The following is a 20,245-nucleotide window of genomic DNA, read 5'->3' as shown; positions in this document are numbered from 1 at the left end:
GGTGTCACATATAAGATGAATATTAATATTAAGAAAAGCCGGAGAGAGAGGTATATAGTATGCAAAATTTCAAATGGAGTATCACGTGTGTTAGAAAGAGTACACTCTAGTGGAGTAATACGATGAGTAAGATATTACTGTTCGTATTAATTGTTTTCTGTATCGTATTATTGGCAATTCGAGCAATTTTCCATGCGTGCCAACTGTGATTCGGTCAGTTTTCGAGCGAAACACGAGAGAGAGGCAAGATAAAACACTTGCTATCTTTTTTTTTTGGGATTCTCCCAGTTCAGAAAGTATTAATCTTAATATTAATCTTATATGTGACATGGCCATGAGACTGCTTTGAAAAAGGTTATTTTTTTCGAAAATATTTCTAAAGGAAGCTGGACCCATTAAATTACATTACGTTAAAGTCCACCTCCGATTAGAAATATGAAATAATAGCGTTTTCAAGCTCCAGCCTAATATAGCACCACTTGCCCCTATCTGTATCCTAAATACCCTAACCAAACTTTTTTTTGTTCTAGTGAGCACATGCTTGAGTGTGAAAGAAAAGGATAGTCATGCGTAAAACGTTTGAAAAAGAGTGATAGTCAAGATCCCGAAAGCCAAAATCTCGAATGGTTAAAAATCCCGAATGGGCTAAAATTTCAAATGGATCAAAATCCCGTATGGGCCAGAATCTTGAACGCCAAAATTCTGAACGCCAAAATCTCGGTGGCCAAATCCCGAAAAAATATTCCTGAAAATGAATTTAACTATTTAGCTTTCGGAATTTTTTGCTTTCCGGGATTTTGACCTATTTGGGATTTTGGATTTTCTGGATTTCGACCATTCTGGTTTTTAGATTTTGGTATTTTGGATTTCCGGGATTATGGATTTTCAGGATTTAAACCCATTTGGGATTTTTGCTTTCGGGATTTTGAATTCCCGGGATTTAAGATTTCCGGGATTTTGGATTTTCAGGATTGCGACCTATTCTGGGTTTTGGCGTTATGGATTTTGGATTTCCGAGATTTTGGTCCATTCGGTATTTTGGCTTTTCGGTATTTCGACCCATTCGGAATTTTGGCGAAAGATTAGAAATATTTTTAGTATTTCTTGGTGAATATTCAATTCAATTCAATTCAATTCAATTCAATTCAATTCAATTCAATTCAATTTATTCAATCTTTCGGAACGTACAGTTCAGAAAGAGTGTATTACATGGTGAGCCATTCAGGCTGTTTTATGTAACAAAAAGTAGGAGAAGAGATAAATAGAGCAAACGATTATTGTATTACGAATATTGTAAATATTTTTAAAATATAGCTCATTACAGTAGACTCTCGATCAATCGGCTCTTTTTCAATCGGGCGCAAAATTTTGTTGACGATTTTCACGTATGATTTTAAAGCAATCTTTTTCAAATTCGCTGTATTTCCCCGAAATGTATGTAAATTTGAGCGCTTTTTGTGGGAATTTATAATGATTTTGATGCCCAAATCTCTCGATAATCTGGATTACATTTTGCCCCATATGCCCGATTCAGAGAGAGTGTACTGTATATTTAACGCAACTGATTAAGAGGTAGGAAATAAGCTTTGAAATATAGTTTTCCTGGGTTTAAATTGCGTTTGTACCGCTCGACATTTTCGGTTATTAAAAGTGTTTAATCTAATGAAGTTCTAATTTCACTCCATCCTTATAGTATAAAGACCTCTTTACTAGAAAAAAATTTCATCGAAAATCGCTCTTTTTAAGGAAATAATAGTTTGAACTAATATTAAGAGGAAATGTTAAAGTGTCAAAAAAACAATTTTTGCCGAAAATTGATTTTATACTGTCCGTTGTTATTATTAATTATTTTATTTTTCTAAAAATCCTGTGATTGAAATTAAAAATACGATTATTCAAAGTTGTCTCAATAGCCAAAAATATTTGAGTTCCTCTTCAGGAATAACACTTAAGCACTGTTTTTAATTAATATGTGTAATTGGAAATGTAGTTAAGAAAAAGTGTATTCATATTTTGAATGTCATATAATGCGTTTTAAGCTATGTAGTACATTTATCATTTGTCCATTTGACAAAATTTTAATATTTAATAATACTCTACTAAAGTGGACCAATAAAGGTCAAACAATAATTTTCCAATCATTTCTACATGTATTACATCAAGAAATTTTATCTTATTACTCCTGACGTGGGAGGGTAGGGCAATTCAGACAGCTGAAGTTTCTTTTTTTTCAGACCTATTGGCCAAATGTTTATGAACATTCAAATTGTTTATCAATGTTCTCTTTAGTTGGTTATTTGAAAATATATTGCAAATTTCTATATCGCTCCTTGGAAATTATAAGGGCCAACTCATTCTGAACCATTTTTCATGAAGAGGCATGAAAGATTAAATTTCAATTCAATTCAATTTCAGTTCAATTTATTTAATTTAAAATAGGACAAACTGTTATCTATCTTTAACGAAATTTAGTGGCTCCATATCATCTTTATATAATTCTCTTTCATTTCAATTGCATTTTTTTTTTCAACTTGACAGAGTTGTGACGTTTCCGCCTACAAAAGTTTCATGATTTCCTTCAAAAATGTAATTTTTTACAAAAATTGCTCTCAATGTGTAGAGGCCTTAACAGTATTTAAACCTTAAAATTGCGAAAAATGCTGAATCAACCCTTTGTGATTTCCAAGGAGCGAGATATCAATTTAACTTATTCACTTTCCTCTAATATCATTAACTTTTAAATCGGAATTGTTAACAGTTGCATCGCAATGTAACACATTCACAGAATCAATAGTTGCTTTTTAACAAATTTTCCGACTGACCAAATTGCTTTTTGACTGTCTAAAATAATTATCTGCATTTACTAATTCTCTGCTAAATAATTATTTCTTGGTAGGAGCCTTTTAGATCTCGCTCACAACTGACTGCTTCAGATTACACCACAAAGTCTGCTACTAGCTCTGGTACAAGAACAATTCCTTTGCCACACTTTCAGCATCTCCTGGCCAGTCTTCAGGTGAGATGGAAAAGTTTAGCAATTTCAATATTTTACATACTTAACACCTCGTAATATTTTCAACACAATTATTATACTGTGAATGTTATACTTTCGGGCCACTTAAGTTTAAAAAAAAAAGTCAACAATTTTGCAATTTAGGGCACGGTATCTTAAAAGTATGGAAAGCATTGAATAACGCATGCAATAATTTTTATTTTAAAAGAAATAATTTCTGTATTGTTCATAAATCACGGATTTCCCACAATTTTATTGGCTCTTTTTTTTAACACCCCCTTCCTCTTGTTTGACCACGAGACATATATACAATTTTTCACTACCGCACATACATATATATAGTTTTCCCACCCACAACAGTGTCAATTTTCGAACATCCACATTTTATATTGATGTTTATGGCTTTTCATTGAATTTATTTCTCCCCTTGCCATAAAACTCACAATAAGAACAACCACAAACAGTGATTTTATGCTACACACTTTCTATCTCTCCACTGTTACACAATAATTCTCTATTTATAGTGATTTATGTCTGCCTATTTTTTCTGACCATCCACCAAATAATTCTTTCAACATTTTCATATTAGTGTCTGGAATGTTTTGTTCGAATTTTCACTTTTTTTCCAGATACAATTTAATTGAAAAATTATTGCCATGAGAAAAAAAAACGTAGACGAGAAAACCATTTGAAGAAGTAATTCTGGTCATAAATATATTGAAAACTTGCTGTTTTTCACTGAAATACAAAGAATAAAAAAGTAGTAGAAATGGGAAAAAATTGTAGTTGAAAGTTTTTTTTTTAACTGTAGCACAAGTTTCTGAAATTCCCTCTGAGTTTACTGTTCCGGGATATGTTGAGCTATTCCTCTGTAAGCTCAGTTACCAGTCTCATGAATTGTTCCTTGGAGAAATTCAATTGGAAAAAGTTTGCCTTTTCCCATTCAGATTTATGGTTATAATTATTTTGAAAAGCAATTTAGTTTGAACATATTTATTTGTGCTCCACTATTTTTTCTCTTCTTCTGTCGCTTTCACTTAACACCACGTACACAACCACTCAATACACTTGATTATGGACACTCAATAGGTAATTATTTTATTGCAATTTTGCTTTATATTTAAAATAAAATATACATACATCCGAAATACACGCTATATATTCACTCTTACACCCTTTGCAATTTTCAATCGTTCCTTTTGCTTTGACTTAACGCCTTCACAGGAGCTTTACTAGAGCTTTTCATTTATTTTTCCTGTGCTTTTTCTCCCATGCATTTCATTTCGGATTATAGTTTTACGCGCTGAAGCATTTCTCATTCAAAGCCAAATTTTCCAACAAGAGCTCACACAATATTTTCTTAGACACAAAATAAACAAGAAACAACTGAAAATGCAATATTTAACATACAAAACATACAAATATAGATGCTCATCACTAGGGGAATGTACTCTCCTTTCGAACGTTCATGACTTCGAATAATGTAAATTTTCTTTTATTTTTTCTAAGAGACTTGCATACAATTATCACGTAATTATCAATAATTGATGATATGCTAATTAATATTTAATAGAAATGTGTATAAGTCTCTTAGGATAAATAAGAGAAAATTCACATTATTCGAAGGCATGAACGTTCGAAGGAAGAGCACTTTCCCCTACCGCTTGTATACACTGAAAGAAATCCGTGGCTGAATTAAATTCAGGATCTTGCATAGGCGCGCCTTTGTGCGACCGTGAACTTTTTCCTGAAGTGGCGAATGATCAATGGTTTCTACACTGAAAGAAATCCGAAAAAGTTAAAATAACATTCCGAAAATGTTAATTTTACCCTTCAGTATTGATCCGAAAACGGTGTAAATATTACCCTTTTTAGGTGTATTATAGGTTAAAGTTACCCTTCTTTCATGTTAATTTTACCATTAAAAAGGTGTTAATTTAACATTAAAAAATGTTGATATATTTTTACACCTAAAAAGTGTTAAAGTTACGAGGAAGAAAAGTTAATCGCACCCTCTTTTTTTTCTCAGTGTAGAACGACGAAGTGTTGAGATCGAAACCACAGAGAAAATGGTTCTTGTATTTTATAGAAAATATCTTAGTTTTACTTGCAAAAATTAGGCAACGCCCACCTTGCCCTTTGACCGTATTACCACGTTTGCCCATAAAAATTTTAATTTTCAGGGCAATCATCTTCCAGGTGGACCCGTAATAAAAAAAATTAATGCAAATCACATTAATTGCTACTAATAAACTTTCAAATGCGTGACTTTTGTCTTTGAATCAATAATTGAATTTGATCTGGCTTTTGATCATACGGTAAATTTGATCAGCAAAAATTGGCTTAAATTGACTTAAGGCAACCCCCGGCAAGTTTCCTGAAATTTGAAGCCACTTTCTTATACTTCGATTTAAATTTATATGGGATTTTTTTGCACTCGCTACCGTTATGCTAAATATTTAAAAAGTGAGAAGTTTTTTCGTATCATAAGATACCTTTCCGTATGGAGGGATAAATATACTAAATTTTTGTTCAAATAAATATTTTCCGCTGAGCACTGTGAGCTGAGTCTGAGATTAATTTAGGAATTGGCTTCAAATAGCTCCATACAAAAAGGCCAACTTGCCAGGCGCTTGATTTAAGGGGTTACGTGGATCACGAAGACTAAAAAACCAGCATATTTTCTCTACGTCTCTTGTCAACATAATACAAAAATTATTCGATCTAATAAGCATATAAAGCTACAACATTTTAACTATATTTTCTAAAATATGTATGTAAGGTAAAGTACCTTCGAGTCGACCGGTTCCTCGACTCGACCAGTGGTCAATATTTGAATGTTTCAATGGTGAATTTCTATAAAATTGTCACTGATTCGTAATTATTTATGAAATAATTGACCTAACAATGTTAGATCATACGCCAAATATTAGTGCAAATATAAATAAATTGAATAAATAACTCTACCGGGCGAATTGAGGAACCAGTCGACTTGAGGGCACACTTTACTTCATTTCACAATTTTGAAAATTCAGTCGTTGAGAACGGATTTTTGGAGACGGTTTTTGAAAAACTTACTTCGCGGTTAGTATATTCATCTGACAAAACACTAAATATTTCCTGATAGCTGAAGAGTTAAACTTGTACTTGAACAATTGATTTTTTCCTTGATCTCAATTAATTTTACAAATCAAAAAGTGTTGTAAAATACGCCAAAAATGGTAATTTTTTGTACAAAAACCTCCAAAAAAAACTCAAATTTCAGGTACGAGTTTAACTCATCAGCTAATAGGAAATACTTGGTTTTTTGATTTCCGATTAATATACACTGAGAAATCTTCATCAAAAAGTAAGTTTTTTCAAAGAAATCTCCAAAAATCAGGCCGCAATGGCTGAATTTTCAAAATTTTTCATTGAAAATTTCAGAAAATAGGGGAGACTGGGGCAAAAATCACACACCGAAAATTTCAAAATTCAATACCATTAAAGATAAAATAGATAGCAACTTAAAATTTTTTCCACCGATGGCCTCCGTTGAGCTTCTCCAATATCGTAAGTTTCTTAGAATTCTAACAAGGAATTTAGAAAATAAAAAAATATTGAAATTTTTAGCCCTGTTTTTGAAATAATTTCCTTACAGCAGATATCATTTTTTACCTATTTTATTTTCAAAATTGATGCACTGATGAATATTTCCTAAATGATTTGGATTCTTTGAATACAAAGCCGCTATCTATTTTAGAATTTTACAAAGATTCTTATCTCCAGAAATTCCTTTTATTAAAAATGACCACTTGGGGTAAAAAGTAACAAAACGTATGGAGCAAAAAGTAAGAAAAACCAAAGCAGTTTCTAATGCAGGGGTGTGCAAGAATCGTTTGAAACCGAATATACGTCAAAATAAGTTTGTTCGGGTAGCATTTTGACAATTGACGAACAAGTTTCATTTGACGTTTGTTCGGTTTCAAACGGTTTTTACACACCTCTGTTCTAATGTCTTACGGCGAAAATAAACGTTATTACCATGTCTCGTCGCTTGTTGTTTGCATTGGTCAAACGATTCGCAGTCTCTTGTGTGTTTTTCTAAAATTAGCCTAAAAAGAATTTTTCTTATTCAGATAGAGAAAACGCTGTTTTACAAAGGAGTAGATGAATAAATTTCCTATGAGAATATGCTATCTAGGTATTTTTTTTTAATTTACGGAAGCCCGTTATAAAACAAATCAAATTGTGATAATACCCCACGCCTGGTACTATTTGCCCCAGCGTTTTTGAGAATGTTCACAAAATTACATTTTAGAAAACAGCTCGATAAATGTATTTCCATACAAAGTAGAGGAAAATGGCTTTAACAAAGTTGTAGAGCGATAAATTTTCTATAAAACTGCGCTAATTAGAAATTTATGGGGCACTTGGGTAGCTTGTAAAAAAATAAAATATCCTTTTTGTGACTTTGTCCCAGTCTCCCCTATAGTTTAAATTATAATACTTTTATATGCTTAGAAATTAAAATTAATTATGTTGAAAAAATTTGAGAAAATATGCTCTTTTCCAGTCTTTTTGACCTACGTAACCCCTTAAGGCATTAATGTATTTCTTATTTAATATTTTAATGTGAAAACACTCAAGTTTAAAGTGAATTTAAAATTTACAGACCAAGTTTACCTCTTTATGAATAAATTAAACGAACTCTAAAAAGTGATTCAAACAGACATCACATATTTGAACGAATGTTAGCGACATTTAATGTGAAATGCTTTAAAATTTTAATGCGCAAATGTGATACCAATGTAAAACAATTGACATAAACGGTTTGTTAACAAAATTAGTTTCTCCCTTTGATAGATATTTTGTTTATTGCAATATTTATTACAACATCTAAAGCAACTAATATCAATACATATTTCAATCAATAAGATTTTTGAATATAAGCTGAAAAACCGTTACCGAGTTATTCATGTAAAATAAAATTAAGTCCCAATTACTATTTATTAAGTAAATTACTGTCAAAATCAAAAAATAAATAAATGAACTAAGACACATATCTGCTAAACGCAAAATAATGACAATAACATGAATTAACATTTTCGGTTTTGATTCAATTTACAGGTATTAATTTAGAAATCTCCCTTATTATTTTTACTTTGGATATTTCAGTATAAAAATCGAAAAAAAATGTTTTGACTTTTTTTTCAAAACGTCTTATATTCAGGACCAAATAGATTCATTTCCAGAAGGACACACTGGTAAAAATAAAAGGGTCAATTTGACCCTTTTCCAAAGAATGGATCATATTTGACTCTTTGAAAGGGTCACCAGGAACCTTTCGAAAGGGTCACGGTTTTGACATCTATTTAATTCCAGAATAAACGAATAAAAAAACAATGAAAAAGTGATCTTTGGTGTTCGCTCAGATGAGAGAAATATGATATCAGTAATAAGTTTACAATAAAACATGATTATTCGTGATAAATGTGCATACTAAATTTCAAGAGATACAAAAGTGAACCTTTCAAAGGGTCAAATACGATCCATCCTTTTGAAAAGGGTCAATTTGATCCTTTTATTTTTACCAGTGCATCTTACTATGTTTTCTAACTATTGTATGTATAAGTAAGTCTGGACAATTTCAACGAACAAATGTTTGTAAAAGTACAAAAAATGCTCGTCAAGTGATCATGTTGCGAACAATGTTTGTGAAAAATGTACAAACTTTTACGAATTTGTTTGTGAGTTATACGATTTACGAGCATTTCATAATTCCCCCATATGGATTCACAAACATTTACGAACATTTTTACAATTTTTTTTTCTATGTATCTCCTAAGTGCTATCAATATTAGGCTGATACTATAAAAGCGAATTATTTGAATTATTTTACACATTATTTATTAAGAGTTTTTCAAAAGAAATGAAATGGTTTCCGAGAAAAACTGTAAACATAAAATTTATTTGATAATAAAGAATGCATTCAATTTCATGGTTATCGGGTATGTGTCTTGGCTTATTGTCATCTAGTTCTCAACGAAAGTGTGTTTCTGCCTTAACAGTCCTAATTGAGTGATAATCGTAAAGAAGTTCTTTAATGAAAATATTTCGATTACGTTATTTTAATGCCAAATTGTTTGTTAACTCATTGAGACTGTCGACTATTTTAAACTTCTCGCTTGCAAAATGTTATTAATAGAATGGTGGAATAATAATATATATTGCAATAAAGTTGAAACAACAAATAAGTTTTTGCCAATATAACAAACTTTCTCCTATAATTTTATTTTTACCAAGTTTGATTAAGCTATATACCTCTGTGCAATAGTTTACAAACTTTTGTGTGAGCTTAAAGTTTCTCTTATTATAGCTAATAATTGTAAAGTATAATTGTATTTAGTGAATTTCTCAATCGTAATATCGCTTCAATAATTGGATTTGCAGCTATTGTGGCCATTTCAGAGCTTCAGTCACTCAAAAGGACATGATATGCTCATGAGGAATGGTCAGTACTTTCCGGAATTGGACATGGAATTGGATAGACCACAACAACAAGCACTTATTCAACCAAGTGCCAACTTTCGACATCACTTGAATGCCATTGAGAATGCTGGAGATGAAGTTCTGAACGATGAGCAGCCACATCGACACATCACAGCTGCTGAATTCTTCGGTGACATCACCAATAGTTCTGAAGCCGTGGTACTCGGTCAGGGTTCACCGACAAATTTGAAATTCGAGTGGACATTTTCGTCCTGGTCCGATTGCTCTCAGTCATGTGGTAATGGATTTGGGATTAAGGTAAGGAATGCACTAATTAGTAATTAAAAATCCTCTCAATCGTTGAAATTCCACAGAGTCATTTTGATCATGGAAAATTCAAGAGAGAAAATACTTGATCTCGTAATTGGTGAAATTGAGTTGAAGTAAGATAGTAAGCCCAAAGGAATTCTCCCACAAGTCCCACCACAATGATATGATTCCACTATGACAACCAAGTACATATCCCCAAAATGAAGGATTCAAAATAAATTATTCACATTGACATCTCATTTGGTCTCAAATGTTGCTTCATCCAATATTAGATTTTCTACAAATGGAATTGTCGTAAGCACGTCTGCAAGAGACGTATTTACAGTGTTCTACAAAATACATACAGAGAGAAAACTTTCATGATTTTTCCTTAAAAACATTCACAATTATTTTCAATTGCACAAAGTTGCATATATACAATAAATTTATTTCTATAATTTCTTGGTCACAATTTTCCTCCCATTTCCTCTTTAATTCATTAAAAAAAATCAACTGTGCCACTCAAATGCAATCATGTGGTAAAGTTTTATGTTTATGAAATAAAATTCTATTAATCCTTTAAAGACGATTGGATTATCGATATGCCAAATACAAATTTTTCTACGACAATCTGAAGACATATAATATTTTCCTGGAAGAAAAAAATGAATTGAATTGAAAATATTTTTCAATCCCCTCGTTCTTTGAAAATTAAACATTCATTCCTTAATTTGATTTATTTATAAAATATAGAAAATATCCGAAAAAATATCACAAAATATTCGAAATATTATATATGCAGTAATATAAAATACTAAATTAGTGCATAAAAGATTTATTTCTAGGAATTCAGAATAATGGCAGAGTATTTTAACCTTGGCAATTGTGCAAAAAATTGGTAAATTGATAGAGTTATAAAGTTGGTAATTGATAAAAAAAAACACTTTCCAAATCTGTTTTCACTGCTTTTTAATGCCTACCAATTTGTAACCAATATGAACGTATTGCTCTGGACAAAAGTTAACTCGGGACAATCATTTTCCAGATGGACCCTTAATATAAAAAATTAACTCCAATAAAATTTATTTATCAGTCCATAGCCTGTTCATTGCAGTTTGATAGCCTCAGAAGAACTTATTCGAGCGTTTTAACTTAGTTTCTTTGTGATTTTTGCCGGTTCAAAATTTATTTCGGCTGAGTCTTAAATCAATTCTAAATTACCTAAATTACTTATTCCAAATCAGAATAAAAAACTGTCTCATTATCATGGTTTATAATCGATAAAATCTCTCTTCTCAACTCAGTGGGCTTAATTTTAGGAAATCGTAGAACATCCAGGAAAATAGAGAAAATAATATGCCCTGACTCATAACTAACTATATGAAAGATATTTTCGTTAAGTGCTTAGCTAAGGTTTTGGATTAAGCTCTTCTTAAGTACTTATTCTAACGACTATTAAACTTTACTTTATTTTCCATATTTGTTTTATTTCCCAACAAACCATTTTTGCATTTGTTCTTTTTAATAATCAACACGTAGTTTTAAGCTGCGATAGACAGAACGAACATTTTGTTTAAGATAGTTTTAACTAGTGTACCAGACGAAGAAAATCATTAAGATTTTGTGTTTATTAAAAATTTTGTAAAGTTAAACTCCTAAAACATGAATCTATAATACGGGCTTCAGACCTGAGGTTTAGCCAAGTGGCTTAACTGCTCTAATTTCTTATCAATTATGATTTTTTGGGAAAATTTAACTTAGGATTGAATTATTAAAGATAAATAACATATTATGCCCCCAAAAAGAAATTAAATTGCACGCTATTTAGGATTTTGAGACCTACGGATCTACGCAAACTGGGATAAACCTCTAATCTGGAGACCGCTTAAGGCTAAGGACCCAAATAGACTCAGGCTGATCCTCGAGAATATTTAGCTTATAACATTTGGCAGTAAAGGGTTAGGTAAAAGAAATTTACGAAATGATCCTCAGTATAGGAAAATTTAAGATAAACATTTACTGCCAAATCTTATAGGCTAAATATTCTCGAGGATTAGCCTGAGTCTATTTGGGCCTTAAGGGAAGAAATATTAAAGTTCAATAGTCTTTAACTTAAGGGAAGAAAAATTAAAGTTCAATAGTCTTTAACTTTTTAAGGACGAGTGGGATAATTTTGTCCGAAAAACAAAAAAAATCATACTTTTCAAATGACAAAATAAATTTCTACGGCCATGAATTTTTTTTGGTTTTGGAATACAGATGCCCGGCTGGTCCTTAAATTGTTAAAGCACCTTACTTTCCCGGATTATGCACTGTGTGGACTAGAGAGACTACTTATCAATATTCAACTCTTAAAGCTTTAAGCCTTTAAAGACGATAGGACCAAAAATTGGACGTCAGAAAACAAATGTTTGGCTTTTTTTAGAGCTAAACACGATTTTAAATTGCCGTAGAAAACTGTTTTTGGCTATACTCAGTGACCCATTCGTCCTTAAAGGGTCAAGGATGTGTTGGACTCCGATATTAAATAGTCAGAAAATACGGTTTTTGTTCTTGAGACATCGGTGTTCCACTCGTACGTAAAGGGTTAAGTTTCTCTTGATTAGCTTTTAGTCCTGGATCACGAGTTAAAGAGTAATCTTGAGAAAGGCACGCTTTCGCAATTTACATTCACGGATAGCAAGATGAGGGCAAGTCATTAAAGATTTAATAAGATTTAGAATACTTCAGGGAAAAATAACATTCCGAGATTTCAAGTTTCTGGGCCTATAAGTAGGGAAAGTAGGGCTTTTAGTTAAACTTACAAAAGCAAAATAGAAAGCGTAAATTTCACTGATTTTCACTTTTACTATATTTATCACAATATGTTTAAAAAAAATTGCAAATGAAACTATCCCAAGAAGCAAAATAGCTGCCTTATAGAACCAAGTATTAAACAAGTATTTTAGTGTACTTTTAAAAGACTTAAACTGCGAATTTTCAGTTGAAATTCCTATAGAAGCTCTTAAGATCCTTAAAAGTGCGCCACTTTACTTATAGTAATCTCAGTGATGGAACCAAGAGCGTTATAAGTAAATAAAAAGATTTTTTGTTCTATAGTGCCTTACTTAAGGAATTCTACATGACTATATTAAGAAAAAAATGTTTCTTGGGATATTTATTAACAATTTTAGGTTATGTTTTTTGGATATGTAAGCAATACTTATCCATCTCTATTAAGATGTCTCCATCACATTCTAAACTCCGATTATGTAAATATGTTCGGCCAAAAAATACTTTAATTAAGGACTTATTAAGTACTTATTATGGACTTATTTTATGCATGGACAAAGCTCTTAAGAAGAAATTCTTTTTATATAGTTTTGTAGAATTCTCTAAGTTGGACGTTATAGAACTAAAATTCTTATAATTTGTTTATAGCGCTCTTGAATTCATCACTACTGTGAATACTAAAAGTAAAGTATTGATAGAAAATCCTTATTTTTAGCCTTTTAAAGGTGTATTAAAAGACTTGTCAAAATCTTGGTTCTATTAGGCAGCTATTTTGCTTCTTGAAAGCTTTTTCTTAAGAGCATAGGCAATGTCTTTAATTATGTCATTAAACTAGTAACACCTTCCCTTTTGTTAGCCGGGGAATTCATACTTATCCTAATCGGTTGAGAAATACGCTCTCCAAGGGCTAATTTAAACTAGTTCCAAAATTTCCCATATTTGCTAAACATTTCTATAAATATTACGAAAACCTTTATTTAATTTCCTGTAATTGCAATGAAGATGCACAAATTGTCTAGTCATTTGGTGTGAACGTAATGTGTAACATCTGCTGAGAATCTCATTATAAACAATGCCAAGGAGCTGAATAAGAATTTGCTATTTTGCCTTCCAGACCCGAACAGTTCAGTGTATGGTGATTCTGGGGAATACTAGCCAGAATGTGGATAGTGCCCTATGCGAAGATGCCGGATTGCGGATGCCGGAAAGTGTGCAGAAGTGTGGCGCCATCGACTGTCCAAAGTGGGTCGTTGGGGAGTGGAGTCCATGCAATGCCACATCCAGCAAGTGCTTCAGCTGGCACACTGCCATACAGAGGAGACGTGTCACATGCGAAATCAGTGGAATCAAAACGTCTGCTAGTAAATGCTCCTCCGCAGAGAGGCCAGTGTCGAAGCAGGAGTGCTACAGCGAAGAGTGTCGCGGAGTATGGAAAGTTGATCCGTGGTTAGAGGTGAGTATTACCCTCAAAAGCCTCTATCTCTGATATCATCGGAAAATGCTATTCTCGAGTTTTCTCATGAGAATTATTCCAATGAGAAAATTTTCCTTGCGTAAGTTTTCTCCAAAAGCTTTTAAATGCTTTTGAACTCTTTCTTTTTTATTAAATAAAAAGGTTAAATCGATATATCCCGACAACATGATTGAATTATAACAAATATATCTCGATACGATTAACCCATTCAGTCAATGTACCAGAAATACTTGAGATAGAAAGTTCATATTTTGGGATTAGTTTTCTACAGATTAATAGATGAATTTTTTGAAAAGAAAAAAAAAATTACCTATTATGGGAGCACAGGGAGCCCCTGTCAAACACACGTTTTAACGGTCACTGAATATGAATTATGTGCATTAACCCTTTAACGACGAGACACTTTTTACGAACTGAAAATTAACAATAAAAATTAAACTGGTAAACATAATCAATGATAAGTCTTACATCTAACCTTGGAAAGTCCAACAGAGTCTGATTCGGTGTATTTTGCGCCTCTATGAACGATAGGGACTAAAATAGCCCAAAAATTTAAGTAATTTTTTTTTGACAATACCAATGAATAATAATTTTCTCTTTAATGTAAAATATTACGTATGAGTATTGTAGTTTTTATTGCCAAAGGGGATTTGCTTAAAAAAATTGGAAGTATAAAAAATAAATAAAATCTATTATAAATTTTTGAATTTAAAATTTCACCATTTTTGAGCTTAAATATTTACTATATAGCAAACAGCTCTAGATTTGCAAAAAAAATATCCTAGATTCCTTCAACTTTCTACTTTGCAATTACGTACAAACATAAAAAAAACTAACTTTAGGTAGTCAGGAAAAATTATTTACTTTATGGGACACCGGTGTTCCAATCGTCCTTAAAGGGTTTATTCATTACAATTAATTGACATTAATTGATTTAGATAAAGTAACTACCCAAGGAAACACATTGGCAATCAGAATTCAAATCAAGAAAGAGGATGAAGGCCAATTTTAACAAATTCGAAGGGATGTCGAATTTTCCGTCCGCTATTTTGAGCAAAATTTTTGCATGACTTCACGCGAAGCGAGAAAAGACAACAAAATGTATTCCCATCTCTATCGGGCTACTTTTTTCCAAGTAATTGAAGGACTAAAGTAACTAAAAATCCATTCCCGACGGAAATTCGAATATCAATTGCCCTGTAATAAATCATCTAAAATCACTTAATTTGTGTATGATGTATAATACCATGGTAAGGAATGGGTTAATAATAATAACCTAGGGCTGTAACCCTCTAAACGTTATTTTTGAGCTTTTGTAGGGCACTTCTGGGATTCCGATGTTTCTTAAAATTTCAATTCGATTTAAATTTGTTTTAATTTTCTTTTTTTTTTCATTTCTATAATGTTTGAAAATTAAGTATTTATTGCACAATAGTACAGTGGTCACATTACCCACATGTAATTAAAAAATTAGTGTCATAAATTTATTTAATCCTCTTCTGTCAATTAAAAACAATATAGTGTAATACGGGTTTCAGAACTAATGGAGTTATTACTACTTTTGGAAATTTGAGTGAGAAAATTGTGGCGCAAAAACTACCCAAATAACTGCAATAAAGTAGTACCTGATGAAAATTTAATGAGCAAATTTTGTTAATAAATTTGCTCAATTCTCATTAATTTTCTCATTAATTATCAATAGTATTTATGCTATTTTAATCTATTTAAACCAATTTTTGTGACTCGAGTCCTCTTTTTTATCACTAAATGAATCGATTTCTAAAAGCTCTTGATGAAAATTGCACATTAGGACACATATCAGCAAAAATTAATATGGTTCACATTAAAATTTTAATGTGAAATTCTCTAGTGTGGTACCACGTTAAGACTTAGTCATTTGACTTAACTTCCCTAAATAAGTCAAGTTTTTTTGGAATATATTGACTTAGGATTGGATAATAAGAATAAATGGTCCATTAGGTTCTGATCAACCGATGAAATTGATTCTTACTGAAGATTTTGAAACCTTCGGGAACAGGGCTAAACCTCTAGTTTGAAGAACATTGATAAGTGTTAGGGCTTTGACAGACTTAAGGATTAGCCAAGAGACGACTTAGCGTAATTGTATTCGAAATAACGGTTAAACCGAATTTCTGTCATTTTCCACTTAAGCCGTCTCTCGGTTTAAGTCGTAAGTGTGTCTAGGGCATTGTATTGCGTTAAGAGAACATATTTTTCTACACAGTTTTCGAGCTTTTTCTTAATTTTCTACAATTTTTTTTCGTTTTTCTTTTTATAAATTCATAAAAAAAACACAATTTTGCTTTTAAGTATGAAAAAATGTTTAAAAACAAAATCGAGAGAAGAATTTTTCAAAAGTAAAAATTGTATTACATTTTACTACTTTAAGTTTGCTTGTATATTATGTTAGTAAAACATTCTACTTCTTATAATAGTCAATAAAAGTCAGTCTCTCAATGCGTCAATAAAATAGCCATAGTGCGATACGGTTACTGCTTAAATTTTAAAAATTCATGAATAATTTCGCATGTGAAATTTTCCAACAAACTCGAGAATAAGCTGACTCAAAAGAGCTTTTAAACTCATTTATTTCTTCCTGTCCAGTGTAATGCCTTGTGCGGTGGACAGGGTCTGAGGTATCGCATCCTGAAATGTGTCTGGCGAGGCACGAGACGACCTACAACTGGTGACGCGTGCAAGGACCAACCACGACCCATGGTTATGAAAATTTGCCGGGCACCACCGTGCATTAAAAACAGTAAATTATCTCTTTACCTTAATTGCTCTATTCACACACTAGCCTTTCACATAATACTGAGCCTCGTGAGTGTGAGATCCTCCCAGGGATTTACTCAATAATGATGCCAAAAGCACAGCTCACAAAGCTTGACCAAATTAACACAAAAGCAGAAAAGCTGAAAGCACAGACAGCACCATAATTGATCGTATCATAAACTCTCATAGAGCACAAAAATAGCACAAGTATTCAATTGATGGAAGTATGAGAAAATGTAATTCTTATCCAATTTTTTTTCTTCTTCTTCTTCTTCCTGAAATTACTCCACAGATCCAGATTGTAAGGACATTTCTAAGTACTGCACAAATGCCAGAGGCATGGGACTTTGTCGTCTTCATCGATTTCAACAGCAGTGCTGCAAGTCCTGCAGTTTTAATATCTTTCACTAAGGACTAACTCGATAACATATTAATTTGTCATGTGACGACTAAATTGGGTATAGTGAAGAGGAAAACCTCAAATCCACAAAGTAGGGAAGGGGCTTTTAGATGAAAACAGAAAGGAGAAAGACAAGAAATTGTCTTTAGTAAATCCAGATTAAAACAAAGGTCTGCCGTGGAAATTTATAAAAACCGTTTTGTTTTATAGTACTATGGGTTCTTATAAAAATTCTTTGAAGCTTCCATGTTTTTTTTTTTCAAGTTAGTTCTGGTACTGATATATTACAGAACTATTCAATCCTGCTTCACGTATTAATTTATTTTACTAATGTCTTTTTTTTAACTTGACAAATGTCTCAATTTAGAAATTAAAAAAAATGGAGAAAAATTTGGAAACATGGACTGAGAAACAGCTCTAAATTTCATATGTACATATTTGAATGCTGAAGCTGCATTTGATGGAACTTTCAGTGTGTCTGATATTCGATGCAGTCCGATTTTTAGCAAACTACCCTATTTGAAAATTTTTTAAACTTTTGATCACGAAAAAATATGAAATTCAAGGAGCCAGATTTAGAAAAAGGGTTTTCAAAATTATTTCGAAAACAAATTTCAAAATTCCGAATTTTTAAAGCAACCTGTAACATTTCAGGTTAGGTATTTAAATTAGTCTGACATTTCTGAAAATATCTTGACGTAAACAAAGGATATCAAGGATATCTTCTAGTAGAAGATCCTCAATTAAAAAAGAAATTACATGCAATAAGTCATCAAGAGGCAATTACAGTTGCCAAAATACTTTTAATGAATGACCATACCCTTCTTCGAATACAAAAAATGGAATTTCCTATATAACATAATTCACACGAAGAAATTAACATCTGTGCTCTATAAAATGCATTTTTATATTTTTTTCTTTTATTAAGGCCTCTACACATTGGGAGCAATTTTCGTCAAAAATTGCATTTTTGACAGAATTTTAACGTTTCCACCTGCAGCATTGCATGCAATTTTCTTCAAGCAAGCAATTTTTGACAAAAATTGCTCCCAATGTGTAGAGGCCTTTAGCTTAGCTGAGAATTTCTACAATCTAATTGTTAAATTAAAGTGATTTATTATACACAGCAAAATTCCTTTCTCATATCCAACTTTGAGTTTTCGTAAATGGCAATTAAGAATTGATATTATGTCAATTTATTACAACCATAACGCTTCAGGATACAGATGTAAAGTTTACAAAGAATATTTGAGTTCTTTTCAAATTTGATCATATAAAGGCTATATTTTTGGTTCTGGCAAACAGTTAACATTTGACCATATCAGCTCATATATATAATTTTTTAGAAATAGCAGATAAGTTATAATTCAATTCGAAGATCAATATCGAAAGTCTAATGGCCTCTACACACTAGAGAAATGCATGTCCATATTAAAGCAAATTACCTATTATTGCGTAAGAAAAACTCTCTGTATGGAAAGAAAAGAGACTTTCTTGCTTCTTAATACTTTCGCCAGGTGGCGGAAGTTACATCCTGTTCGAATTTCGAAGTGCTCAAGTATCAAAATGCGTTGGTCTTCACATTGTTGTGAGGAAAAAACAGAACAACGACGTTCACTGTTTTTGCCCCAGTATTTAATCACTCCATAATCACTGAGTAACTCTTTTGTCAGCTTCTTAGTGTGATATTTGATAAATTTTCCCCACCTTGTTCGAAAATTTAGTATGAAAATTCGAAATTGAATTTGAATTCTTCGAACTTCAACGAATTTTTGTGCAAATAGAGTTCCATTTGCCTTTTATCCAAGACACTATTGGAGAATCAAAATCTACTTCTGTTTACACCCATTCCCTTTTATATTGATTTAATTATTCGAACTCAAGCTTTCGAATCTCTAAATAAAACGATATATTAATTCATCTACTAGGCTTCCTTTTATTTTATTTTACGCTGGATTTTCTTAATTTTTCTCACTTTATTTAAATTAATATTCAAATCTGAGAGAAATCTTCAAATTTACAAGGTTAGTGGTACTAGCTTACAAGCTATAAAGTAAACATCTAGCTGGATATATCAGTAAAGCCACAAAATTCCTACAGAGATAATCTTTATAAAAAAAAACAATTAAGCTAACCTCCTAAATATTTTAAAATATTCTTCAAACTGCTTTTAAAGTGTATATACATTATAAGAAATTTTTATTTATTTGTATTGAGAAAAGGTGAATTTTTGAAGAAAATTTGTCCAATTTCTTTCAAAAATCATATCCAATTCAAGGTAATTTCTATTAAAAATTTTTGAAAGAAATTACCTGTTACATTTGAACTAAATTCAACAAAGTCATTTTTGACGGAATTTTTGAATGAAACCAACACGATTCGAGATTGCTTAGAGATTGCGACATCTCCAAGCAAAACACTCTTCCTTCTTATTTTTGGGAAATTTTCCACATAAATGCATTAAATACTATCCAATGGAACTTCCACAAACACTTTTCTTACTCTTTTCAGCAGTGAAACAATAAATTTTCATGAAAAACAATCACAAGAGTAAGATACTTAGGAATGATAGCAATCTGTCAAAAATTTTTGAAAGAAAATAAATCCAATATGGAGGCATTTTTCTACAAAAAATTCTTTCAAAAATAGGAATTTTTCTTTAAAAAATTTTTGAAGTCATTTTTGATGAAATCAACTCCAGTGTGTAGATACCTTAATATTAAATTGTATTTTTATTTAGAGCTTATTTGAAGTAAAATCTCCAAAAATTTGGATAAAAAGAAACACGGATTTGACCTAGATCGTTCTCCTCCTCAAATACGTGTTTCTTTTTATCTAAATTAATCTACTGACCGAGCATCTAATATCTCCGAAAATTATTAAAATACGCCATTACTTATAGTGGGCTTTTTCATTTATTTTTATTTTATTTTCTCAGAAGATTTTTTTTTTTGAATTCTTGGACAGTTTTCGAATTTGGAGTAAATTATGTGTAGCTTTATTGACCTTT

The 20,245-nt window shown here is 31.5% G+C and overlaps 1 protein-coding gene across 4 annotated transcripts in view; it reads left to right on the top strand.

The window, feature by feature from the left end:
• The window catches only part of LOC129807031 (protein madd-4), a 168,141-nt gene extending 150,151 nt beyond the window's left edge, over positions 1-17,990 (top strand). For 3 of the 4 annotated variants that reach the window (XM_055855981.1, XM_055855983.1, XM_055855979.1), the window contains 5 exons: positions 2,897-3,016; positions 9,446-9,802; positions 13,680-14,018; positions 16,665-16,818; positions 17,128-17,990. In XM_055855981.1, the coding sequence (XP_055711956.1) occupies positions 2,897-3,016; positions 9,446-9,802; positions 13,680-14,018; positions 16,665-16,818; positions 17,128-17,246 (1,089 nt within the window). In that variant the 3' untranslated portion in view covers positions 17,247-17,990. The remainder of the gene's footprint in view (positions 1-2,896; positions 3,017-9,445; positions 9,803-13,679; positions 14,019-16,664; positions 16,819-17,127) is intronic. The other variant, XM_055855980.1, reaches the window with a different exon arrangement.
• Positions 17,991-20,245: the final 2,255 nt, after the last annotated feature.

Source organism: Phlebotomus papatasi, chromosome 3, assembly GCF_024763615.1.
Source record: "Phlebotomus papatasi isolate M1 chromosome 3, Ppap_2.1, whole genome shotgun sequence".
Classification (NCBI taxonomy): Eukaryota; Metazoa; Arthropoda; class Insecta; order Diptera; family Psychodidae; genus Phlebotomus; species Phlebotomus papatasi.
The sequence above is the reverse complement of the archived record's forward strand: the minus strand, read 5'-3'. Positions and strand labels throughout refer to the sequence as shown.